This window comes from Agelaius tricolor, unplaced genomic scaffold, assembly GCF_023055355.1.
Source record: "Agelaius tricolor isolate 1412-34295 unplaced genomic scaffold, bAgeTri1.0.p SCAF_38, whole genome shotgun sequence".
NCBI classification, from domain to species: Eukaryota; Metazoa; Chordata; class Aves; order Passeriformes; family Icteridae; genus Agelaius; species Agelaius tricolor.
The window spans coordinates 1,258,432-1,284,867 of record NW_027269298.1 but is presented as its reverse complement, the minus strand read 5'-3'; the positions used below and the strand labels follow the sequence as shown (position 1 = coordinate 1,284,867).

The following is a 26,436-nucleotide window of genomic DNA, read 5'->3' as shown; positions in this document are numbered from 1 at the left end:
AAGGAAATTCCCTACAGCAATGCCTCCAATATTATCTTTATTCTGGAAAAGCCACTTAGGGGTACTCAGACTCTGATCTCTCCTATGCCAACTGACAGCTGAGCGTGAATCTTCTTTAAAACAATAGCTAAAAAGCAATGGAGGAGGGGTGATTTCCTTGCTGGTACGAGGCCTGTGTTTTCCCCACAGCCCACCCTGGCAGGGATCAGCCATCACCGGCATCCAAGGGCTGTGGTGTGGCTGCTACCAGATGAGATGAGCCATTAGTGATGGCCCAGTTCCTGCAGGACAGATGTCCTCCCTGCAGTCCACAGGCACAGCCATCAGCCTTACTGACAGCACCAGCAGCTGGGGAAGTGGGCAGGACACTCTAAAATCCCCTTTCTCTCCCTAAAATACCCAGAACCCTTCCCACTGCCACTGCCTGTAGATCTTCAGGGACTCTTCTGCCAGGGGTTTCAAACCGACAACTTCCGAAGTGCTACGCTCATGTAAATAAGTAGTTTTTCTAAGAACGAATTAGTTGAGCATATTCTATGAAGTTATTTCATTTGTTTTTGCTCCTGTTCATTTATTCCAATCTGCTGCACCTTCCCTTGGAGAGGTTATTAAACTCTCTGCTAATGGGAGCCAGCACTCGTTTAATTCTTCCTAATGAATGTATGAGTGAGTAGCGGAAGCTATTATGTGGGGCTTAATAAAGGGCGGGAAGGAATTTCCTAAAATTTATTGCCACAGGCTGCTGCTTGAAGATAAAATAAATGGTAATTGCTTGGAACAGGAAAGAGGAGGATGATAAAATGTCCCCAGACATGAGGTAAAAAAAAAATACCAAATGCTCCGAATGAAAATCTCAAAGCCCAAAGGATCATGAAGGCAAGATGGCCTCCTCCAGCTTCAGCTTTTTATTAATCCTTAAGACTTCTCCTTTGAATATGGATGCTGAAGGATGAACTGATCGCAGCTGGAATGGTTATTTTATGACACAAAAAAGACATATATATATATAAAAAAAGGCATTCATTCTGACTGCATGTTATGAAAATATTTGTAGGAAAGAGACAATGTAGAGGAAATGGAAGGACAATGTTTCTGGACTATTGAGTCCAGCAATACAATCTTCCCTAAAATACAGGCTTTGCAGAATGAAGGAGACACACATAACATTTTGCTACAATTATGTTCTTTCTTTCCCATTGCTGTGTTGGTCAGGGTTCATGGAAGAAGAGAAATTGCTGAGACGTGAACCTGTGCATTGTTTCTTCAATTTCTGCAACTGTTTGTTAAAAGAGATAAAATTCTGCAGGCTGGATGAGAAAAAGTGTCTGAACTGGAAGTCCCCAGTGTCTCTCCTGCTCCAAAGTGCTGCAATCACACTGCCAACCTCCCAGCAAGCTCCAGGTCAGGCCTCAACAACTGGCAAGAACAAAGTGGAAATCTAAGTCCCATCCCCTGTAATTGCAATGTAGGAGAAAAACACAGGTTTTCAAAACAAAGCTTCTTGTTATAACTCACAACAGCCTCCTGTCCACATAATCCTTCAGGCTTCATTCAGTGTGATCCTGTCATACAGATGAGTTTGGCTAAAAGCTTTGATCCATGTCATCAAGAAAGCTAAAAAGCAAGTTTCCCAAGAACAAGTCTGATTTTCTGGTTCCACTGAGCTGTTGGAGGTGGCATTTTGCACCTTAGAGACTGCAGAAGTGTTCTCTACCATCAGGCTGCTCAGGAGTTACACCAACTTGCATGTTTAATTACAGAAGCAGTGATCAATAGCTCAAGGGTCACGGGCTGTGGTGGGAGAGGAGAGCAGGGATGTCAGGGATGTCACCTTATCCAAATGTCCAGCTGTCCCAAAAAAGACACTGCCAGTCTCTGAAGACAATCTTCCCAAAATGCAGCAAGAAGGAACAAGTACAGAAAGATGCCAAAACATCAACTCGAGTGGGCAAAGCAGCCATCACCCCTTACTTAAAGAAAGAAATATTATTTTCAATAGCAAGCTAATATATCCAAGAACTTAAAAGCTGACCTGAGAAGAAAAACAAGATTAGGTTTGCTCTTTTATGCTGCTTTGGGCAGACAAAGCCCCTCTCTGAAAACCACTATTTTTCATGCCAGCTTTGACCATCTTAAAACCAGGAAAAAAGAGGATAAAACCCAATTTTTCTTTCTTAAATCCTTGGCAGGTCACCTGCAGGAGCAGGCCAACAGCTTTTCCAGCAGGCAGTAAGAAATTATTACTTCCTTTCTAAACAAGGATTTCAGTTGCTTCAGCTCAACAGCAGGATTTCCACAGTCTTAGACAATACAAAGCAATCACTCAACTGCAAGAGCATCCAATTTGAAAATGGACAGTTGTTTCTCCAAGACAAAAAGCAACAATTTGATAGAAACAAAGCCAACAACAACCAAGCCCAAAATAATCAAAACAAATAAAAATAAACAGCTTTAACACACTGAAAGACAAAAGGTGAGCAGTTACAAATGAGTGTGAAATGTCAGGGATATACAACACAGATTTTCAAAGGATCAGGTTTGGGTGCCAATAGGATAGGCATCTACTAGAGGTGTTATCCAGGAGGAGTTTAATCTTCACCCACTGCAATGAATAGATCAAAGCCAAATAAACATGCACAGCATTCCATGTTGGCATCAATACCTGTACAAAAGGCAGAGCTTCCAATTGAAACCAGCAAACACAAATTATTCCATCTCTGAGGACCTTCAAGCACTTCCACACTTTCAACCCTCTTTCTCTCCTATGAAGAAATCTTATTAACCATTTATATGGGTTACAGAACAAGAAGTTGAAGCTTTATGATGACAAAGAATATAAAGGATCTGGTTTTGGCTTAGGAAAAATCCAAGCAGGCACTTGTTAGCTATCTGTGATGCTGTTCCCTGCCACAAGGAATAACACAGGACTTCATCTGCCTCAGCACCAGTGCATCCCTGGAATCACTGCCTACACAAACCTCAATTACCCAGCCTAAAAATACACATTTTACTTATCCAGGGACAAGCCCAGCACAGAGGAAAAATGACTGAAAAAAATCTCAGTTATTCTTTGCAATGTAACACTTATGTCAGGTGCAAAGAAAAAGCTGAGTTTTTTCTGTATTATTTGGTCTGCTTTTGGTAGCACACTGCTACTGTGTGCAAGGGCCAGGTGTGGGAGGAAGAGTGGAGGTGGCACAAGGAAAAGCAGGATCCAAAGTCCCTGCTGTGGTTTATCTGTGGTGTCACAGTAACAGGAGCTCTGTCACCCAGGCTGGCTCGCAGAAGAGCCCTGGAGAAGCTGGAAAAGAGCATGGAAAGAACATTTCCATGGCTCTCCTCCCCCATCCCCACTCTCTGCTTTTACTTGTGCATCTCATAAAACACCCCCAGGCCAACCCCTGGCAAGGCCAGCTCCTCAAGCCAAAGCCTCATAAAACACCCCAGGTAGGATCCCAGGCTAAAAGCAATTCCCTCCCCACAGCCACAAACCTGGGATGCTCAGACTGAGATGGCAGCCCCTGAAATAAAGAGTCAGGGGGGATGATTTGTACTCCAGAGGAGTCACAAGGGCTGCATGGCACAAGGAGCTGAATTCCAACATCCCTGGCTCCTGTGGGGCTTTGTCTGGGCAGGAGCTGCATTCACACAACTCGGCCCCACCACAACAGGGAGTCAAGGTGGAGGTGCACTGACAGAACTCAGCAAAAGCTCTCTCACACACCTCCTCCTCCATCCCTTTTTTGCTAAAGTATGGCACTCAGATTGGTTTTTTAAATACCTTTTTTGATGGGGAGAGAGGCACAAGGGGAAGCATCCAACATACTCTAATCCTATTTGTTGTAGTCTAAAAGAAATCCATTTGTTCAGCTTTGCATCAGCATCCTTGTGGTAATAATTTTTAATAGCACTGCTTATTTGGATCCATTTTACATAAATCAGAATTGGACTTCAAGTCAGGAATATGCCCTGCAATTACCTTTGGAGTGTGAGTCCTCTCAGGCATGACCTTACTCTGCAGAGCTCCCCTGGACTCATCCCTTATGGACACCCCCCCATGTCTGACCATGGATACAAACAGAACACACTGCAGCAAGACAAAGAGAGCTCAAACCCAAGTGTGATTGTGCAAGACTGTAGTAAAGAGGTCTTGGAGTAGAAGACAGCACCTTTACTTGCACAGGGTTAGTTTTACTCCTAAAAATTTTAGAAGTTGTTACATTTTTAAAATTCAGCTTCTAGCAATTCCAATTTGAGAATCATAAAAAGTACTGTATTAATAATTGAGATGTAAAATGCCTGTTTGAGTCACTCCAGCCCTTAGTCCCCCTCCCCAAAGGGCTTGTTTGCCTTAGGGGAGCATTTCACAAGCAGCACACCAACTTTCTAAAATACAACTTCAGCAGATGAAAGCCTCATAACCACAGAAGAGCCACCTTCCTTCTAAATCTGGAATTTAAAAACTGTGACATCCAAGGAGCAATTTAAAGGTAGAATAGCCAGGATATTTCAGCCCAGCCAAGCACTTTGGCTACCACATGGTGTAGCTATTTCAGAAGGGCTGAGTGGTGATCTCCCCCTTTCAGCCACAACATCCACCCTTTATCTCTGGGCAGACAAAGCTCTGCCAGCACTGCTGTGACTCAGGGCTCTGGGGTGCACCCCCAGCACTGGGTGATTCAAGCCTGTCCATGGCCATGAGATGTGTCTCATTCCAGGGGCTCCACATCATCATTCCCCCTGGCTGCTGAAGCCCACCACTTCCTAATCTGGGAACGCTGCAGATGACAGAGATGTCTGAGCTGCACAGCCACAGCTCTCTTGGTGTCTGGGACTTGCACCTCCGTGTTTTTAATGCCTCTCTAGATAGGCAGGACTAAATGATGTGGGCATGGCAAACACAATGCAATATTCACTTTTTTGGGGAAAAGCAGCCCAAGTTAACAAATCAGAGCAAAAACAGCTCACTGGATTGGTGCTACTTATTCCTATGAGTGGAATGCAAAGTACTTCAAGTTAACATTTCACGGTTCTTTGAATCCTTACCTGATAATGAATGCAGCACTGATCTATTTTCATTTAATGTTTTTCAAATCCTGTGTTTTTAACCAAGATTACAAAGCCGTGCTGCTGCTCAGTGAAGTTCACAATTCCTCTCAGGAGAGGTCGGCTTATCAACATTGCAGCAGGTCTTCAATGAAATGTCATGCACTGCCTTTGCTTTGCAGAGGCAAAACTGCAGTCACCAAGATGATTATATTAGCATTTCAAGCTAGCATTTGCCTCCAAAAATCCAACCTTTATTATTCTAATTCCTCCTTTTGCTTGGCTCAAAATATTACCTACTGAAGAGGTAGCTCAGTGGTGTTGCTAACCTGCCACAGCCTTCAGGATTTGACCCTCTCCAGACTAACTGCTGCAGCAAATCCAGAATTAACTCCCAGATTATGTCTCCAAGTGGTATTTCACAAGCACAACAACCTATATCACGTCTGGTGGTGTACCTGTGGTCATGAAAAGCCTTTTTTATCCCACTTTTCAGCAAGAGCAAGGTAAAAACCACCAGGACTTCTCACAGTGAGGTCTAAATTAGACTGAAGTTTCCCCAACACATTTTTTTTTTTCCCCAATGACATGGAATTTGAAAGGTTGAGCAACACTTACACTGTCTTATGTGATCACCTCATAACAATAATTACTACTTAAAACCTGAAACATGATAGCACCTTGACATCCACCCTCAGCGTGGGAGGCACTATTTAGACATAACAGACAATCTGCAGAGCCCAGGGAAATTACAGCTTCTATATGAACATCAACAGTATCAAATGATGGGAAGAGCTTTGTCTTCCCTCCAGTTCATTTCCTGTAAAGGACATCTATTTTCTATTAAATAGCTGCATGTTGAGGAAAAAAAAAAAAAAAAAGAATGTATACAGCAAACACATTTAGTGCAATCCATCAATAAGTCTTGTAAGAGATAATGGTTTAATTGCAGAGACTTTCAAATGCAGCTTCTTATCCATCCAGCTAAATATATTAAAGAAGAAATAACAGCTTGGCATTTATTCAAAACTTTTCATTTGAGCTTTCCTAAGTTATTTGCAAACATGAGGTGTAGCCAGACAACAATAGCTCTAATAGCTGTTCCAGTTATTCAGGCTAAAATGGGATGTAGTTTTTAAATGAACATTGTGTTGTCAGACTTATATCAGGAATGAAAAGAACTTAGAGCCAATAAAAATAATAAAAAGAGAACCCCATTCACACATACATATTTATAGCTTAAACTATTTTGCTAGATGCACTAAATCTTCATTATTATAAAATTCTCCCATCCAAAAGAGATTTAAGTAAAATAAAGTATTACTAGATTACAGCTTTGCTTTTGTGAGCATTGTTATGGCTTCATAACAATTTAACTCCACCATTAGCTCTGTGAGAGCAATTCTGACATTCAGACAACACCAACTGTGTAAATAAGTGTCACAGGCTGAATTTGTTTCCAGATATTCCCTGAGCATCCTTGCCATAAAAAGCTCACGTTCACAAATGTTGAACTCAATGCTACAAGAGGATTTGCCAAATCAATTTCTATAGTGAGAGGAATCTAATATTGAATATTAATATTAGGAAAGCATTTATATCTTTAAAAAGTCAGTGCAGCATAACAAAAGAAGTAGGGGAATTAGACCAATTGCAGAAGACATCAATAAGTGAAAAGAAATGCAGAACTGAAAGCCATTTCTTCTATTTTTTTAAACAAAGATCAGGCTGAAATGGAGCTTGAGGAGATGAGGGAGCAAGATTTTCCCATTAACAGTGAAAGCAAACATCACCTACCAAGCTTTTTTTTCATCAGCCAGCAAGCACACAAAGATTACAGGTTCTAGTAATATCTAAAAAGACCTGACAGCCACTATTTCTGAAATTCACAGTTGTCACTTCTGACCCGGGTTCTCACCATTAAACTTTTGCTCATTTCCAAGATGATTCTCACTGCAGGGATTGTTTTAATCAGAGCAAGTCAGTGAAGAGTCACAGAAGACATCTGGTGGCCACTGCCCCAAATGACAATTTCATTTGCTTTACACCTTGGTAATAAAGCTTAAATTTTAATTAAGTAAATAATTTTAAAAATTTCAAATTAATTAAATCATTTCATTCACAAAAACCCAAGTGAAAACAGTTGTGTTTACTGCATAACAGCCCTGTGATAACCCTCTGTGGTCAGGCCAGGAGCTGAGAACTTGGGAACAGCCCCTCACCAGGTATGTTAAATGAGGCTGAACATAACAAGCAGCCTTTGAATTTGGGCAACTTGAACACGAATGACAGAGCAAACATTTCCTGAAAGCCCAAAGAATTTCCTATTTCAAGTTTCCATGTCCTTATCCCACTACCATTCACACATTGAGCCTCTGGAGAAACAACCTTGTTTATTCTGGGAGCACACACACACACACAAAGGCCATGAATCAGCCATCGGTTCCCCCAGGTGTGGAGTGGCAGGAGATCAGCTCACTGGGGTCACTACCAAACCTGCCAGAGCCCATGGGGGTGTGTTTTGGATTCTGGATGTGCAGAGCAAGTGAAATTTCCTCCTCTGCAGCTCAGAGTGACAGGAAGCACAGGGAACATGCCCAGGTCACTCTGTGCTTCCAGCAGAGATGGACATTGGACAGGGAACAAACAGCAGGTCAGGCAATGGGGGAATCCTGTCCTCCAGCAAGCCCTGCCATCCAAAACCCAGCATTTAACAGGCAGCAGAGTATGTAATTCAATATATTCTTGATCACACATTATTCCCATTTTCTGAGGCCATCACTCCCTCTTTGATGCAAATGTGGAGTGCAAACCACAGCAGAGGAAGGTCCAGCCTTTTACTATTTCATGAGCTCTAAGGAGAGACTGGAGCAAATAACATTTGCTACTGCTCAGACAGCACTTCAAAGCAGGAATCTGCAGAGAGGCAGACTGGACACAGCTCAGGCCCTGGAAGACGTGGCAGGAATAAGGTAGGAACTGAAGTCAGCCAAAATGATAAATGCACCAGAATGCCTTAGAAAAGCAGCACTAATGGATAAGCAGCTTCTCAAGGCAGGCAGCATGTAGCAATATTGATTCTTTAATACACACAATGAAACCAAAGTCTTAATGATTAATAATCTGTTGTGAAACTCTATTCATTAGGTAAAAACAGTGCTCAGAAATGACACAACATAAATCAGGCAGTCTCCTCACTCATGAAAGAATGATGAGCTTGCTCGCATCCATGTAAATTAGCAGCAATCACTCTGCATAAAAGCAAGATCCTGCTTTTCACAACCCAGCTGGTAACAGCCAGGAAAAAATGCTGGAGAAAAAGAAAATACACATAAAAAAAACCCTGAATCTAATTTCAACACTAATTTCAGAAAGTACTTAAGCAAAACTAAAGCAAGCTGGTATTTAGGACGCACAAGGAAATGTGTGGAAAGGGACTCCTCCCAGAGCACAACACACATTTTAGCAGAATTATATCAAATTTTGCCACAAGCGTGATGAAACTCCCAGCCATCTCACAAAAATTAATGATAATATCTAAGTGTAACACTGGCATTAAACACAGAAGTTTAAAGACCAGAGTTAAGAACTAACTAAGAACTACTTTAGTTAAGAACTAAGGAAAGACACTGCCTTAGGCAGCTTTACTCACTAAAATTGAATGTTCATTACCTTTTTGCCCAAGAATCCTCCTTAAACCAATTAAATGGACACTCTGGCAAGCAGATTAATAACCTCTACAGATTGTTTAGATTGATCTTCACTCAACATAGAGCAGAGTAAGAGCTGACTGATAAGAGAGTCACAGAAGCAAAGAAGCAAGAGTCCCCCTCTCTGCTGGAACTGCTCTGGATGCTCCTACAGCAAAGGACTTCACAACAGACCTTTTATAAGGAGACTAACTCCTTCTCACAAGAATGGCACAGCATGGCTGAACTGACAGAACACTGCTGGGTGCAGACACTGCAGAGGGAAGGCAGCCCCTTCCCCCTGCCAAAGAATAAGGAAAGCAAAATCTGTATTTTTCCATCTGCAAAAATACTCCAGAAGGTCACTAGTGTTTCAAACACTTCCTTCAGTCTTTGTAAATGCAAATCAGAGTGTTTTATACAGCTGAAAGAGATGGCTCCTGCAACACACCCAGTGTCCACCCACACAGCAGCACAGCCATCCAGGTTTTAAACTTCACAGGGTGGCTCAAGTGCACTGAGGGAGCTGCAGGAATGTCCTGGTGATGCTGAAATATTCCAAACAGCCCAAAACCCATGGCAGGGTGCTCTGAACTTTTACTGAACACAGCACTGGTGTCAGCTGGGTGTTAAGAGCTGGGCTAACTCCTGCAGCTCTGCATCCCCACTCTGGTGTCAGCTGAGAGCACTTGGCACCTGCCAAGGCTCTGCTTCCAGTCCCATCCACACCAGGGCTATCAAAACACTCTCCCAATTATTTCTTGTCGGCTTTATCACAGTTCCTACAAGCACAGCTGGAAATACATCCTTGTTCTTCCAAGGCACAACCCAACAGCATCCCCACCCTAAAGTGACAGTCAGCAGGACAAGACTTTCCAAGGCCGTTTTCACCTTTCTACACCTTCATGATTTGCCACAGAGCTTGACACTGAGAGCACCAGGGATGAAACTCAGGACTCCCAGCAACAGGACTGTGTCAACTCCTCACTTTCAAGCTTCAGATTTAAACTTTCCAATGTAAAATACTGTGAGTTTGATGGTAAATGTTGAAGTGTGCTGAAAGAGATGATCTCCTACAAGGGAAGGTTTCTATGCTAATACCCTGTAGCCTTCTCTTGCCTCCCTGTCCTGATTTCCTACCACAGCCTCCCTACTAAAACTTGTAAATAAGAATGCAGAACTAGCATAATCTGTTAATGAAAGTCTGGCATATGAGCAACCACTACCTATTTGTCATGAAGGAGATCAACTGCTTAAATATGGCAAGTTATCAAAGATTAGCCAGTGCACAGAACAGAACTTGCTTTTGCCCAGGAAGGGATTAGCCTTTCCCCATCATCATCATCATCCACCTCAGCCTGTGGAAAAGCAGTTTAGAAAGTCTTAGGTATCTTTCCATACATATTCCAGCCATAGATCAAGTTTTGTGGAAGAGCTTCTTAGCAAAACCTTCTTAGCAAAACCTAGTAGTATTTGATAATTGGAGCAAAAAAACCCCCAAAATACAGCAAGTGATTTTTATGATGAAAAGGGATACAGTCAGAGGCAGTAAACAAATCTGCATTCAGCATGCAGCAGATGTCAGCATTAACCAGGCTAATACTGAGGCACAGTGAAGTTGGATTCATAAGCAATGATCCCAAAAGCTGGAGATAAGTCTCTCCTAATAGAGATGGAAATTGAAATTTGGGAGCTGCCAAATCTCCAGCCTGACAACAAAGAAAGTTCTGTCAGTTCAGAATGAAAACCTGAAATACTGAAGGCAGACTAAAAAATGGCTTCCAATTAGGCCAGTGCTAATGATCCAATTTCAGGTGAATGGTCTAAAGTGGAGTCAGGAGTAGTAAAGCAGTTTCTTTGAAGTCTCAGGTTTTGCAGTTGGTGAAGCAGAGACAAAGTATAAAAATTCCCTGAGGTACAATGGAAAGAGATAAATGCAGAGGTTTTAAGTACATGGGTTTGAAGAAACAGTTCTAGTATGGAAGGAGTCTCATTTAAATCATTTCCTTGTATGGGCAATTGACTATCTAATAAATGTATATTGCATATAAGGAAGACATATTGAGCTCCCCTGTAGGATAAAGGATAATGAGTACAAAAATCAGACCTTGAAGATAATCTTGTTCCAAAATCCTGCCATGGGCAGGGACACCTTCCACTACCCCAAGTTGCTCCAGGCCCTGTCCAACCTGGCCTTGAACACTTCCAGGGATCCAGGGGCAGCCACAGCTTCTTTGGGAACCTGTGCCTCCCTTAGAGGGAAGGATTTATTCTGTATATCTCATCTACCCTCAGTTTGCAGCCATTCCCTGTGCCTGTCACTTCAGACCATTGTCCAAAGTCCCTCTCCAGCTCTCCTGGAGCCCCTTTAGGCATTGGAAGGAGCTCTGAGCCCTCCCTGGAGCCTCCTCTGAGCTGAACACCCCCAGCTCTCCCAGCTGGCTCCAGAGCACGGGGGCTCCAGCCCTTGGAGCTCTCCATGGCCTTCTCTGGACTCTTTCCAACAGCTCCATGTCCTTCCCAGGCTGGAGACAGCACTGCAGGTGGGCTCTCAGCACAGTGGAGTAGAGGGGGGAGAATCCCCCCCTGCCCTGCTGCCCACACTGTGGGATGAGCCCAGGATATGCCCAGAACTGATTAGAATGTAATTTATTCACTTTCACAATTGAAGTACTTGAAACATGAAACTTAACAGCATAAAACAAGATAGATTATTAAACACAGAGACCCTTAACATTTATTTTTAATCAATAATGTAGGAAATGGTAGTTTTAATTGTTGGGGTTTTTCCTCACAGTGAACTGTACAGGGCACATCTCCAACTGGCAGCTGTGGCAAGCTGGTGTTATAGATCCATTTTGCACAATTGCTTCCTAATTAAAGCAGTAAAATCTTTCAGCACCCTTGTAAGAAAAAGAATTCAGATCTAATATGACAGAGACTGTAGTTGGCTGACTTCAGCTATATTCAGCACTAAATGTTTAAGAAAAATGGATCCAGTTCTGCAGTTTATCTCTCTATACAGTGAGGTAAACAGCTCACTTAAGCTTCCCTATCACTCACCTGCTGGAAGAGAAACTCTAAGACCACATTTTATCACTATGAAAGACTATGAAAAGGCCATTTTTGTTTGAGTGCTTTATCAATCTCTTCCTCATCTCAGCATCACATATGTAATAATTAGAGTTCATTTTTTAAGCCTTCAAGTGCTGCTTTTGCTTGGAGATGCTGTTCTACCAACATGCTTCAGGGGATCTGCTCATCACTCAGCACAGCAACTCCTCCACAAGACAGTCAGGGGAGCTGTGGTGTTTGCCAGTCCCTCCAGTCAGCTCCTGCCAACTCTGGGATCACAGCTGAGCCCTCTGAGCACACACCTTCCTTTTCAGAAAGTTTGAGTTTTGCTGAAATTAACATTCTGGAAAGGCACAAGATACACTAGTGTGCAAATTTCAAGGTGCACTGACAGAGTCTTTCCCCTTCGCTATCTACTGGCCACACTTATTTCTCAGCTGGATATCACCAAAAAGCAGGGACTATAGACTCAACTCTCACCAAGAAAAGCAAAGAGAAAGAAGTAAACTTTGCCTTTATAATTCCTCTCAAGTTCAAGCTTGCAAGGAACTTGAACAACTCACAGTGAGCTGGAGTAATCTGCATCAGGGTGAAATCTGTAAAATCCCAGCAAGGGCTACTCTGCTGCCCGGGGTAACGACACGAGCATGAACTCCAGCTTGTAAAACACCCTCCGTGGGGAAAGCAACAGCACAAAGAGACCAGCCCAAAACTTGCCCATAGATTACTTTTTTCCCCTTAAGGCACTCCTCAATTGTCAGCTCAGGACAGAATTTAGAGCCTTTCTGCATTATTCTCACAGAACATTTGAGCACCAGCAGAGCTGATTTCTGGCCAGTTGCCTCCTTGGCTTTTCAGAAGCCTCTCCATGTGTTGCTTTGGGTGCTACGGAGAGTGAGACGACCGAAAAATGGAATTACTTTGCTGGAAGTTATTTTGCCTTACACTGTTAGTATCCGATAATATTCACCAACCCTTTCAGCCGAAATCTGGTACCACTGAAGCAATCCAGATCTTTCACTAAGTGCCTGCTGGATGAGCCTCAGCAGAACTCAGCAGGTAATGGTCCCACCAAAACAAGATCATAAATACCTTTATAAAAATAACCCTAAAAGGAGAGCCCTGCTACCAAAAGTTCAACTTCTTGTGTTGGTTTTATCATGGGCTTTAATATACAAGAACTTCACACAAGTACATTTAAGAATTCACCTGTCTCTAGGGGGTTAAGTGGCCCACCATGGAATTTCTCCTTAAGCATTTCTTAGTTATGAAAAGCGAGAAACACAATTTTCCTGGGACAAACCAGTTCCCACAGTGCAACAGAGAAACCAGATACAGTGTTTGGTATTTAGAAGAAACTGTGTAATAACATGCTGGAAGGGAAACATGCAAATATTTAAGCCCTGGAAAAGCACCAATCGTTATTTTTATGAACTACAGCACATGGCACAATAACTGAATAGGACTGAAGGCATTAAATACTGATCTGTTCATTAATTATAAAGTATGCCAGTCTATGTATTTATTTCAAAGGCAAATTACTGAAAGGAAAAGGAAGAACTTTCTAAAACGAACTTTGTTCCCTCTTAATTTGTCCAGATTTTTAATATGCCATTTTTCAGGACAGGAGCAGCCCAAGCTCAGAAGAGAGCTGAATAAACAACAGTGGTACTGCCTTCTACTGCCAGGACCTGGAAGAACCCATTCATCCACTCAAAGAAACTTTTCCTCATGTGTATAAGTGAGGCTGATCTTTTGCAGTTCTTTTAACAGATGTCCTAGCCCTGATGTCCCCTTTCAAGTTTATTCTCTTCTAAACGAAGCCACCGAGGTCTCTCGTGGACATATGGCACATGGACATTAGAGATGCCATTTTTGTGCTGGGATCTGCTGACCTCAGGTCACACTGGCAAGAAGTTACCATCTGCCTATTGCTGTTAGATGATCAAAAAAGAACGTTTCTGGCTTTTCTGCCACAGCAAAACACCAAAGGGACTAAGAACATTGTATTGCTTGCAGCAAGTGCTCTGGCTGTATCTCACCTGACCTTGAAACTCTGTCCAAAGTAGTAAAAGCAGGAACCAAACTAGGGGTGGAGGAGTGGGTATATCACAGGACTGAAAGCAAGGGAAAACCCAGCAGCAGGTTTAACATCAGAGGGCCAAGTTAGCCCTGATATTCTCTAACCTTCTCTTAATTACCTCAACTTTCTTCAGTGCACAAACATTGTATGGGAAAATAAAACACTGAAGCAACTCAGAACAGTATTTCGGCAGGGCAGGGTAAACATGGGATCTCTGTGTGTTTGTTGAACACTGCAGAGAATTCCTTGGGCCCTTCTGGAAACACAGAATAAGAAAAAGTTAGAGAGCAAAGCCCTTTAAAAGTAAGAACAAATCAAAACTTTTCCTCTAACTGGATTGTGTTCTCAGACAGCAAATATTTCAATTTTTAGTTCTATAAAGATTACAGATGCAGTTTTGTTTTGTTCACAGATAAACTTCCTCTACAGGACAAAACTGTTGCAGAAGCTTTGTCAAAGTCACAATCTCCAGCCAAAGACAGCAGTCAGCAGCACGTCATCTCAAAGAACTCTCTTAAAATTCTAATATTGTATTAGAATTTTAAAAGTGTTGTGCAAAAGCAAGGATTACTCCAAAGTTTAAGCAAAAACAATGCATTTCTGCACCTCACTTCTGCAGAGATGCCTTCAGTTTACAGTTTCTTTGGTTTTGGGAGGGGATTGTTTGGTGGGTTTGTGTTGTTTAAGGAAGAATTTGATGCAGTCACCAAATCTACCTCTGCCTCCTACTGAATTTTTCATTTGGCTTCTTTCCTGAGATTCTGAACTCCCTCCATACTTTGCAGAAGGCCAGCAAGTGACAGAGTTGCTCTACCCCCAAACTTCTGGCCTCTTGCACTTCAATCCATCACAGCCCAGGATGAAGGTTTAACCAGCTATGAGAAACCACTGAGCAAAGCCGCTCCAAATGCACCAAGAAACTCTTTTCACAACAGCATTAAGTTCACAAACTTTCCAAAATAAAGGTTTTTTTCCCTTCCAAGTAGCAAAGTCCTTTTGGTAAAGACAATTAAAGAGCACCTGTGACTGACCACAGCATCACCACTGGCTGAGGCTGGTCTGTACGATGACACAGACAACTCAAAAAGGATCAAACACTTCCCCAGACTGCAAACCAGAACATAACCAAGGCAGAAATTAGAAACTTGTACAATATTAAAAAGTTACTTCCTTGCATTCCACCTTTAGCTGTACAATAACCTCTCCCCAGCTTTCAAGCAATCTGACCCAAGTATTTTCTTAAAAAACAAATCACAGAAGATTTGCATTAAGCAGCAAGAGAAAGAAAACAAGACTTCCATAAAGTACATGTCTGTATCTGCTCCATGGTCTTGAATAAATCCATATTGTACCTAGCTCGGCAAACCAAAAGTAAACCAAACAGCAATAGAAACTTCTCACCATGTTCCACGAAGACGTTGCAGTGAGGGCCCGCATGCCTCGATGACTCCTTCTTCCCTGCTCCTTTGATGAAGTGCAGGGCAGGCAGACTTGGCCTCCTTTGGTCCCCAAGAACTTTTCCAGGCTGCTGCCCCATAAAGTAACTATGGGCAGCCTTTCCCAGGACGAGAAGTTTCCAAAGAAGTCTGTGATCCCTGATCTTCCAGGCTGGGAAGGAGTTCTGAAGGAGAAGGTATTTAGGTGGGTGCACTGGCTGCACTCACAGTGGGATAAAGTCACTTGAGGTGAAGAATTAAGACAAATTCCTCCAATGCTCCTGAAGACAGCAACAAGGCTCCTTAGGTGACTTTATGCAAAAAAAAAAAGAAAACAAACAAACAAAACAAGCGAGTAAAAGTTCCAACCGCTCAGCAATGACCAAGCAGTACCAAAGTTTCAGGTTGCCATTTGTAGCGTGTCTTCCACCAGGTAAAGGAGAATCAGTTCATCTCACAGGCAAGAAACCACACATGGGCTCACCCAGGGCAGGAAACAGCCATTCCCACCACAGCTAGTGTCAAGGTTTCTTTTTTTTCCTCCTTTTCTTTTGCATAGCATTGAGTTAGCAAAGGCCAAAGAGCCACGGAGATTTGGCTTCAAGTATCGCTGAAGTCCAGCAGGGTCAGGTGCGCTGGAACCATGGCAGCTCTCCGGGCGAAGCAGCAGCAGCAGCAGCAGCAGCTCCGGGTGGGCTCCGCACGCTCCCTGGGCTGCAGGGATGGCACCGGGGCTCCTCGGTCACCGGGCTTCGGCTCCTTCCAGCGCCGCTACCTCGGGGCCGGGGGGCCCGGCGGGGCCATGGCGGCGTCGGAGCAGCGCTGGGGCGGCCGGGCCGGCGCCCCGTGCCCGCTGCCTCAGGCGGAGCCGGGCGCGGGGCTGCGAGGCCGGGGAGCTCCGGGAGGCCGGTTCCTGCCCAGCAGCCGGGCCGGGGCAGGCGGGGGGGACCGCGCCGGCCGCATCCCCGGGCGGGCGGGCGGCAGCGGGGCCGGGCAGGCGGAGCGGGGCGAGGGGCCGCGGGTAGCCCGGGGCTGCGGGACTGGCGGGGGGCGGCGGAGGCGGCGAGGGAGATCCCGGAACCCCCGGGCCGGCGGGCGGGCGGTCACATCCCCTTCCGGCCCCTCCTCCTCCGCCGCCCCCGCCTCCCGCCCGATCCCGGCCCCGCTCCCGGCGCCGGGGACCGGCCGGGCGGGGAAGGGCAGCGGAGCCTCCCGGGGAAGGCTCTGAGCAGCGTGGCCGGCAGGGCGAGGGAGGGGATCCTCCCTTTAGGCGGCCCTGGTGAGGCACACCTGGGGTGCTGTGCCCAGTGCTGGGCGCCTCAGGGCGAGATGGGCAAGGAGCGGCTGGAGAGGGTCCTGTGAGTGTGAGGGGCACCCAGAGCATCTGGGGCTGGAGAGGGTCCTGTGAGTGTGAGGGGCACCCAGAGGATTTGGGGCTGGAGAGGGTCCTGTGAGTGTGAGGGGCACCCAGAGGATTTGGGGCTGGAGAGGGTCCTGTGAGTGTGAGGGGCACCCAAAGGATTTGGGGCTGGAGCAGCTCTCTGATGAGGAGACACTGCGGAGCTGGGCCGGGTCGGTCTGGAGAAGGGAAGGATGAGAGGGGATCTCAGCAATCCATGGCAGTAACTCCCCGGCGTGTCCGAGGATGGTGCCAGATTCTCTTCAGCGGTGCCCGGTGACAGGGTGAGGAGCAATGGGCATAAACTAAAACATAAAAAATTTCCTCTCAACAGGAGGAATAACTTCTTTAGGTTGAGGGTGGCGGAGCTCTGGAATAGGTGCCCAGAAAGGGTATAGAGTTTCCCTCTCTGGAAACACTCCAAACCCACCTGGGCACATTCCTGTGTCACCTGCTCCAGGTGACCCTGCCCTGGCAGGAGGGTTGGACAGGATGATCTCCAGAGATCCCCTCCGACCCCAACTAATCTATGATTCTGTGGAAAAAAAAACTGTGAAAAGGCCCCACAAAGCTCGTGTGAAATCCCTTACCTCTTTAGAAGGCCCACCCAAGTTGTTTTCCCACAGATCTGACTCTGGCCAGCTCTGGACCCTGGATGCTTGCAGAGATGGACAGGGAAGAGATCCTTACTGGATCAGCTGTGTGCACAGCCAGGAATCTGTCACCCTGCTTGCACAAAGGACTTCACTTCCTTTTAAATGCCCTCAGCATATGCAGAACTAGCTACCAAAACCAGCCATAGAGGCCAGTGACAATTGAAAAAATATTTTATTGACCTATTTTTGTGCACCATTTGGTACAAAGATGGAGTTAAACCGCCAAATTCTTCAGCAGGTGCTGAGCGCTCCCTGAGCTAAAGAGCAGACCATGATGCTGAAGATATTTAGTTTTTCATACATTCTCCAGTTCACCTTGGGGATAGAGAAGGTCAAGGCAGCAGCTTGAGGTCAGGGTGTTTTGGTCAAAGGTCTGTGGTTGCTCCCACTCCACAACAGGAGAACACACAATTGCAATTCTGTGCTGTAGCCTCCTGCTCAGGGCAACCATCTGGACACAGAGCAGCTTGTTTATACTGACTCCTCCCTTGTGACAAATCCACACACACACTCCATGTCTCCTATGCCATATTCAAGGTCTCTGGCAGACCTGCATTTTTCATCTTCTAACAATAGCATCCAAAATGGAGCAGTTCATACAGCCCTGCGGGATCTTCCATCTCTGCTGTGCCAGGCTGCTCCTACATCACTAATTCTTAGTCAGGAGACTGAGCTCAAACCATTTCTATTGGATTTCTCCATCAATCACTCAGTTTGCAGGTACCGAGACTGGCTGTGCTGCGCACACACCCACACAGGAGAGAGAAATTCTCATGCTGAGACAAATCCAGGGTCACATCTGTTGAACTCTGTGGAATTCCTCCAGGTTTATCTCAGTAATGGAGATCAGCTTCTCACCAAGGTGATGTAACCCCCTCTGGGCTCCCACGGATTGGAGGAAAGGGAGGAAATGAAGCTGTCAGCACAGGCCAAGCAGCCCAAGAGAATTTGTTACAAAACCCAATACCAACCATTCTTCACTGTTAAAAGATACTCTCTTCTGGGTCTGACTGCAGCATCCTGGATAATCTCTCCTACCATGGCAGGGCTGAAGCAGAGTAAACTCCTGAAGACAACCATGGGTCCACAATAGTCAGAAAAATCTTCACCAAATTAAGCAAAAGTCATTCCAAATATGCAATAGAATCACAGAACTGTTTGGGTTGGAAGGGACCCCAAAGACCATCATGTTCCACCCCCCTGCCACAGGCAGGGACATCTTCCAGGCTGCTCCAAGCCCTATCTAACCTGTCCTTGAACACTTCAGGGCTGTGCTGTGGACAGTACAGGCTGTAAATGTGCTCTTCCTGGCTTGCCTGAGATCTGTGCAGAGGAATGCACTTTTTATTTAACAGACCAGGTGAGTTTATCATTGAGGCCGACAGGCAGTTACTCCTTCTGATGCTGTGCAATCATAAGCAGCAAAGTGGGGCAGGTCCTTTGCCAGCATTTCCCAGCCTCTTTCCACTCAGCAGTTTCTCCAAAAGCATTTCCTGTTTCCCAGAGCACTGCTGTAGTTAATCTGGGACAATACAGAGGCAGATGAGTCAGCTGGTCACTCCCAAATGTCATGGTGAGATACCTGCCTTCCCCTTCCTGAAGGACACTACATGTTCTGCCTCCAGCCCTGCTGCCAGTTTTTGTGAACATGACTCTCCTGTTAAACTTGAAAGCTGCCCAATAGATTCAGAAATTGTTAGAGAAGAAAATAAGAAGAAATTCAGAATTGTTAGAGATGGAAAAGTTGTGTGAATACAGAATAAGTTAAAAAAAAAAAGCTTCAGAGTGTTTTTTTTTTTAATCAAGTCCATGTACATACTACCATTTATTTTTTTCCTAGCAGATACTTCAGCACTTTTTGTTTACCTCCCATTAAGTGTGGGTTCTCACCCAACAGCTGCAGTGACATTTTCTCCATAACAATATCTTAAAAACTCAACCTCTTCACCAAATAATAAAACTTAGCATGCTAATTAACAGTCCTCAGGAACCTGAGAGAACCATTTCAAGATGTCTCAAATCTCAGTGGGATTTCAGTCTCTTCTCAGGTCTGTGCAAAGCTTTTTATTTGTACCACTCTCAGCTGAACAGCAAAACTGCATGGATAGTACAGAAGTAATGCAATAAGCAGCAGTAATTGGATTAATAACCCATTAGCACAAATTTAAAATCTCAGTGGTTATTCCTAGGAGTAAAGGAATTCTTGCTATTAGAACATGAACACTGGCACCAAGAAACAAGAAAATTCTTTTTGCAGATGAGTGATGTTGTGTTCTTATTCCTACAGACAACACTCACAGCAAGGGAACTAGTTACCAACCCCACTTCTGAGCACAGCTGCACCGTGCATTAACCCTGGAGGAGGCAGCACAGGAGGTGCTACAGCTGCTTTAGTGTCAGACTCTGGTGAGCAAAGAAATCAGATTGGTCTGAGCTGTTTTAATGCCTGTTGCTGGCTTGTTGTTGCCTGCTGGTTTGCAGAGCTGTGCTGGATGGGAACTGCCAGCAATGACCTTGCTAAAGCCTTGTTACAGAATTTAGGTCTTGGCACAGCACTGGCTGAATGTGGAAAGATCAATAATTACCCTTCATGGTCACTGGGGAAAATACTGAGAGCTTTGGTTCCCTCCCATCAGGAAAGATCTACAACCAAACCTCACCAGCTGGTGTTCCTGGGTTTAAAAACAAAAGTACCAGGTAATCAGGAGTAAGGGAACTGGATGAGTCACATGCCTCCTTCATTTAACTCATCATTAATGCAAAATATCAGGAATCCTGCAGCAAGCAGGAGGAATCAGAAAGCTCAGAGTTGAAGCAGTCCAGATCTTGAGTTGTTTTTTAGCAGAAATCCCTGAATTTCCACTGTGGTAATAAGATAAACAGCTGCTAAACTACAGCATTGGGTGAGGGGGGAAAAAAAGTACTTTTCTAAGTGAAAGATGCAGACTGCTAAAGCTCTAAAGCTTTTTTAGGCTTTTTGAACCAGTTTTGTCCATGGAGGTGTGTGTTATGTGGCTACCAGCAGCCTCATGGAGACCTGAAAGTGTCACCATCAAACCTTGGTTTTCAAATTTCCTCAGTCATCTTGAGGATGTGATAGTTACAACACTTACTAGGAAATCCTCTTAAAACTCAAAACCAACAATTCCTGGGCCTTGTGTGGAGCATTCCAATGACACCCCCAACAAGTTCAGTACTATTTTCAGAGGCAGCACGGGCAGTTGTGCAGCAGCAGCACGGATTAGCCATGTCCTTGCTTGTCCTTAGCCCCATTGTGCTTTAGGTTTGGGCAGCAGCGCTGGTGGCAGCCGCCCAGGCCCTGCTGTTTGGCAGGGCAGCGAGGCGGAGCTGCTGCAGAAGGGAAGCGCCACAAACGCGATCCAAAGGTGCCATCTAGTGCCTGCTCGGGACCACAGGGAAAGCGGCCCGAGCCGCAGGGACAGCAACAAGGGAATTGCCAGTTCCCAGGAAAACGCCGAGGAAAGAATTTTCCAGTGTGCCTGAGGCAAGAATGCGAATTTGCAACGTGCATTTGGATTCAGGGACAGTTGGGACAGATGTTTTATCATCCTTTTTAAGAATTACAGTGCTGTGGTGCAAGGATGTATTTGCAATACAAATAGAATACATATATAATAAACCAGCTCTAATACAGCACCTGGAGCTGAGAGGATTCTCCAGGGAAAGCATCACATTCTTCACAGAGAACGTGACTGACTGCCTGCCAACACTTGGCTCAACGTGTCCACCTCTAACCACTGGCCTGAAGATCTTTACCAGTGTCATACTGGGCTCCCTGTCATCCCCCAGTCACCTCTGCTTGACTCACCCCTCCAAGGGATCCTGCAGGGAGGCAGTGCTTGGAAAGCCACTGTGAACACCAGGCAATCCTTACAGAGGAACTCTGTAAGGGCTGAAGAGGAAGGTCAAGTCCTGCTGGGATGAAGGGCAGCAGCTGAAGGGGAGATAAGACAGTGGAACCATTCCAAGTGTCCTAGCACAAGGAAACTTGAGCCAGCCACAGCTCTCAAGCTAGGCTAAAAACAAGCCAATGCACACACTGCTGAAGGACTGATTTGTTTCAAAAAATTTATTGAAATGTAAAATACTTAATACAAAACCATACTGGTGGCTCCTCAGAAGAGGAGCTCACCTCTCAGGCATAAAAAAAAAAAAAAAAAAAAAAAAAAAAGACCAGCAGGATATACACAAACCAGGACACTGCTTGTCCAGAGCTCCTGGCTCACATGGACAGAGACAGCCACATCCCATCTCATACCCCTGAGACATTCAAGTCATGAACAGCCAGACCCAAACTGTGGTTAGCAAGGCTGTGGATACTCCTGTTCTCTAAACACATGTGCCTAGGTTTACATTCTTAAAAATGAGAGCTCTCAGTCAGGGGACAGACTGGCAGATCTGTATCACAAGTAAATTAAAAGCCAAATCATCTTCTGGGGAGAGAGAAACATCACAAAACAAATGCCTTCCTCTCTGTCATTTTGCACAAAATTCTGGGGCACTAGACACAGCAACAGGTGCTAGGAGACAGGTCCCAGTTGCATCTGATCTTTATAAAGGTCAGATATCAATTTTTCAGGCCGTTGCACTAAAAGGCTATTGTACTTAAGTACTACTTTATACTAAAAGGACACAGGAGATATCCTAGGAGTGAGGAATTTTGGTGGTTTCTGAAGTGTGGAATGAATGTTGGGAACTAGAACACTGAAAAAAACCCCATATAATACTGAGAATCAAAGCTGCCATGCTGGGATTTCAAATGACTGCTTCTGGCCATGTGCCCTATCCTATCCCTCTGAATCCAGCAACCTCTGTCGAGCTTCCAGAACGATCTCCTCTGTCACCTCTGGCTTGAGAATGTCCTTGATCTGCAGTGGAAAGAAGAGCAATATGAGCACCAGGAATCAACAACTACTTCTGCACTCAGTGGGGAGACAAAGGGCCCTGACACACAGTAGCAATCAGCAAGGGAGTTTAGAGGGCTGTGGTGAAAAAAGATCCACGGCAGAGGGGCCGAGGCATAACTAACACCTCATTGAGAATGAAAGCAGAATTCAGATCTCATTTATTTATGGGAAGAGAATTGCCTGCAATAGTGCTGGCAGGAATCACAGTGAAAAGCTGTACAGCAAGAGGGAAAATGGAGGCAGCCTTCCAGCAGTGCAGGATGTGGATACAGACATGAGCCTGCTCTCTGTACAATACGTGACATTTACTTTTTCATTGCTTCATAAAATGCACTGTACCCTCATACAATGCCAAATTTAACACTGTTTTCACAGGAATTAAAGGGTCCATAATCCCAGCGAGGGACACACAACATCTATCAAAAAAGGGACTGATCTCTCTTTAGGAATAGTTAGACTTTGCCAGAGGCAGAACCTTTCAAACTATCTCTGAAATTGTGCAAGGCAACTTATGTTGTGCAGAAGAGGAGAGTTTATGCTGTCACTTACTACAGGATGCTTTGGTAAATTAAAAGGAAACTCTGACTTCAGCAGCAACTGATGCAGCCTTTCTGTTCCCTGCCCTCAGTGTGGAATAAACACTACTGGTTCCTGTACCTGATGAGGAAGGGATGCTTCATAGCAATACAGGATGCTGGTGTCAAAGAGCATAATCTTGTGAGTAACCAGAGCCATGATGCAGTTTCGGAGCCGTGAGATCACCTCCCGGTCAGACAAGGGAACTGGCTGAGGAAGGACAGAGGAAAAGGGATGAATGCACAGGGAAATAATGCAAGGAAGAAAAGCCTTGATGTGCACCTAACACAGGATCCTGACAGCCTCAGGTTACTCAGGTGCCTCTGACTGTGTCAGACTAAAAACCATCACTGGTAGGAGAGGACTCACATTGCCTGGACTCACCTCCAAGTTGGCAGTGTAGCCTCCAGCCTCATCATCCTTCTGCTCTGGGGTTGGGTAGATCCAGATGAAGCCGTTGTTGCCGAGGATCACGGAGGCACCACAGGGCAGGTCATGGAAATGAGTCTTCTGGCGTTTCACAAGGGAGGGAGACACCTGAACCAGCACACCCTGGGCAAGCTGGAGAGCAGACCACGAGGCTCAGCATGAGAGACATCATGAGCCACCACAGATAACACCAAGCCACTGATACACACTCACTCCATTCCTGGCCTAGGAACAACTCTGTTTTAACACCTTTTCCAGTGAAACAGTGAATATAAAACCTGCAAGCCTCTGGGAGTGCAGGGAGGATTAGCTAATGCTTGTGCAGCCCTTTGAAGATGAAGAATACTCTAAGTGCTTAGCGCAAATGTTAATAATATCTCGATCGTAACTACACATCAACCATCCCTGCAGAAAAATGAGGAGTCAGAGGCCCAATTTAGCAGAACACTTTTTCTCATAATCCAATCACTGTCCTTCACCCTTTGTGCAATAAGCACACTTCCCTTTCATCTTTTAAGTGCTAATACCCTTGGTCTGGTAATCCCAAACTGCAGCCTACGCTCCAACGGCCTCTTGGCTTATTTCAATGCACAAAACTAGAGATAAATGCCAACTGTGTAAAGCCTAAAATAGAGCCCTGGGGAGAAGAACAAGTCACAGGGGCAACAGCCAGTAGAAGAGGAATGAGGAGATCTCTCCACAGGATTTAATTCCAAGTGGCTAGTGGGGGAAGCAGAACTAGCAGGCTGAAACTGTGGACAGGGAGAGCAGTGGATCAAAGGGAAACTCAAGGACACCTCCTTTGCTTTGGGAAACTCTGCTTGGTGGTCCCATGGAGGAGCTGAGGGTCTCCCTGTCCTGCAGGAATGAGTAATAACAACATCCTGCTCTACTCCATAGCTCTTTTCTTAAAAAAGCCTCCAAAGGGCCTTATAGAAATCAGCTGGTGCAGAATGAACCCAGGATCAAGGGCTTTGGAATAACTCACCTTCCCATACTTCAGGCTCCGGGTGTGCAGCGATACAGCCCCATCAGAAAATATAGACTGGACCTCTGCCTGTGGGTGCCACTTAAGGAAACAGGGTCCCTAAGGCTGCCCAGTGCCACCCCAGCATAGCTCTCACCCCCAGCCAGGCCAGCCAAGCTCTCCCTGCTCTTCCCATGGCCTTGGCTCTTCTGTCAATGGGAGCAGCAGAAGGATACACTGATGAGATCCCCTTCCTGCAGGTAGTCCCTCATTGCAAGCTCATCTTCTGCTGATTTCCTTCTCTGAAACATCACAACGAAAGTTACATGTAGCCCAGAACGAGAAAACACCATCAGTGGCTCTTTGTGGGGGACCTCAGGATGCCACGCAAAACACAACCAGCTACACTCACCAGCTCCCCACCAGGTAAATTTATAGATGAGAGCAACAGGACTGAATCCAGCCTGGAATTTGTTTCCACTTTCCATCGCTTCTGCTGAACCTAAGGGAAAAAAAAAACAAACACGCAAACTTATAGGAACACACACTCAAAAACTGAATAGGAGCTGCAGCTCACCAAACTGCAGGAGGGGACAGCTCTACTGGCTACTTCCAGCCTCATCCCGGTTAAAATCCACACACTCCCGGTACCCTGAGCAGGGACACTGATGTATGTGTGTCAGTGTTTTAGGATCCCGGGAAGCTTTTAGAGTCGGACTGAGCCACAGCCACCCTCCTCCTCCTCGGCACCCGGCAAGCAGGGGGTTTTACCTCCGTAATCCTGCCGACCACGATGTCGCCGATCTCGCCGTTGTACCTGGGACAGAGAGCGGCGGTCACACACCTCACTCACCGGGCCGAGCCAGGCCCCGCCGCCGGCCCGCACCGCCGCGGCCGCGCTCACCTGGCCTTCAGCGCCCTGACACACACCAGCTTGTTCACCCTCTCCACCACGCCGGCCACCGAGGCGATCAACTTGTCGTCCTCCACATAAGTACCGTGGCCCCTGCGGAGAGACAGCGGGTACTAAGGACAGCCCGAAGCCGCGCCACCCCGCCGCCGCTGCCTCTCCTCCGGCGCTGCCCGCACCTCATGTATCCCGTGTCCGTGGTGATGGTGTCCCCCGGTGCCACCAGGTGCTTCTCGCCGCCCCGGAGCGCGCTAGAATCCAAGGGCGCGCGGGCCGCCGGCAGCCTCATGGTGACCGCCGCCATGTTGGCCCCGCCGCTCGCGCCTTCCGCCGGCCATGTTGGCTGCTGGCGACAGCGCGCCTGAGGGCGCGGGCGGCGCCATCTTGAGTGAGGGCGGCAGGGGCGGTGACTGGGCCGCCATGTTTGTTCCTGGCAGCGGCGTGCCTCTCGGGCTTCGCTCCGGTGGAGCCCAAGGGGGACCGCGGCCATTTTTAGTGCGGGCGGCGCCCGGCAGTGACCCGCTCACTCAGAACCTGCCCGGCAAACCGGGAGAAGCCCGGGAACCCTCCCCCGGGGCTCACCGGGCCCCACAGCCCGGGCCGAGGCGGGGAGCAGCACCCCCAGTTCGGGTGCCCCTCACACACGGTGTCCCCCTGAGGGCAATCCTCTCATGCCCTCCCCAGCTGGCCGGTGCTCACGCTCGGCTCAAACATCCCCGGGGGACTCGGCACTGAGCCCTTGCCCTCGGCCGAGCTGTGCCAGCACGAACTAATACGTCCACGGAAAAGTTTTATCCATTCAAGCACCGGCTGCGGAGGAGATGCTTCGGGAAAAGCAGCCTGCGATGACCGTCAGCAAATATGTCCCTTCCTTCCAGGAGGGCTTGCACCTGTGTCCCATCACAGCCGAAATATAGGCACTAATTCATGGAATGTATCAAAGGATGGCAGTAGCTGTGGCTTTATAGGTGACTGTACAAGTTCACACGAATAGGGACTGGCTGGGTGGAATCGGTAGATAGCACCCGCTCCAGAGTGAGCCAGCCCTTACCCCAGCTTCCAGACCCAAAAAAGGGCTTATTTAGCCAAAAACTGGGGGATTTTCCCTTCCCAGTTGCACTTCTTGGTCCAACAGATGACACCACATCTCCTCACTCACAGATTGTTGTGGTGGTTAAGACCTTCACTCATCGCAATACCCACATCCTTCCACTGGCACATAAAATAAAGCTCTCCATGCAA

General features: G+C 46.2%; 2 protein-coding genes across 2 annotated transcripts in view; both read right to left on the bottom strand.

Annotated features, from left to right (window-relative positions):
- The window catches only part of ABL1 (ABL proto-oncogene 1, non-receptor tyrosine kinase), a 77,926-nt gene extending 61,491 nt beyond the window's left edge, over positions 1 to 16,435 (bottom strand). Inside the window, exon 1 of the mRNA XM_071453968.1 lies at positions 15,295 to 16,435. Within this exon, the coding sequence (XP_071310069.1) occupies positions 15,295 to 15,430 (136 nt within the window). The 5' untranslated portion in view covers positions 15,431 to 16,435. The remainder of the gene's footprint in view (positions 1 to 15,294) is intronic.
- Positions 16,436 to 21,448: 5,013 nt separating this feature from the next.
- Positions 21,449 to 25,575, bottom strand: EXOSC2 (exosome component 2). The gene is made up of 9 exons (XM_071454108.1): positions 25,374 to 25,575; positions 25,189 to 25,290; positions 25,056 to 25,101; positions 24,697 to 24,786; positions 24,521 to 24,586; positions 24,306 to 24,374; positions 23,273 to 23,449; positions 22,970 to 23,098; positions 21,449 to 22,273 (listed from the first exon to the last, which is right to left on the bottom strand). Exons 1-9 carry the CDS (start codon positions 25,496 to 25,498, stop codon positions 22,193 to 22,195), a joined length of 885 nt encoding a protein of 294 aa, XP_071310209.1. The 5' UTR covers positions 25,499 to 25,575; the 3' UTR covers positions 21,449 to 22,192.
- Between the last annotated feature and the right edge of the window lie 861 nt (positions 25,576 to 26,436).

What these genes read in the sequence shown, in the direction of transcription:
- EXOSC2 (XM_071454108.1), bottom strand. Translation starts at nt 25,498, where the DNA reads ATGGCGGCGGTCACCATGAGGCTGCCGGCGGCCCGCGCGCCCTTGGAT. An exon ending in GTCAGGGCGCTGAAGGCCAG is followed by an intron (nt 25,102 to 25,188) that starts GTGAGCGCGGCC and finishes TCTCTGTCCCAG; the next exon opens with GTACAACGGCGAGATCGGCG. An exon ending in ATTTACCTGGTGGGGAGCTG is followed by an intron (nt 24,587 to 24,696) that starts GTGAGTGTAGCT and finishes GTGATGTTTCAG; the next exon opens with AGAAGGAAATCAGCAGAAGA.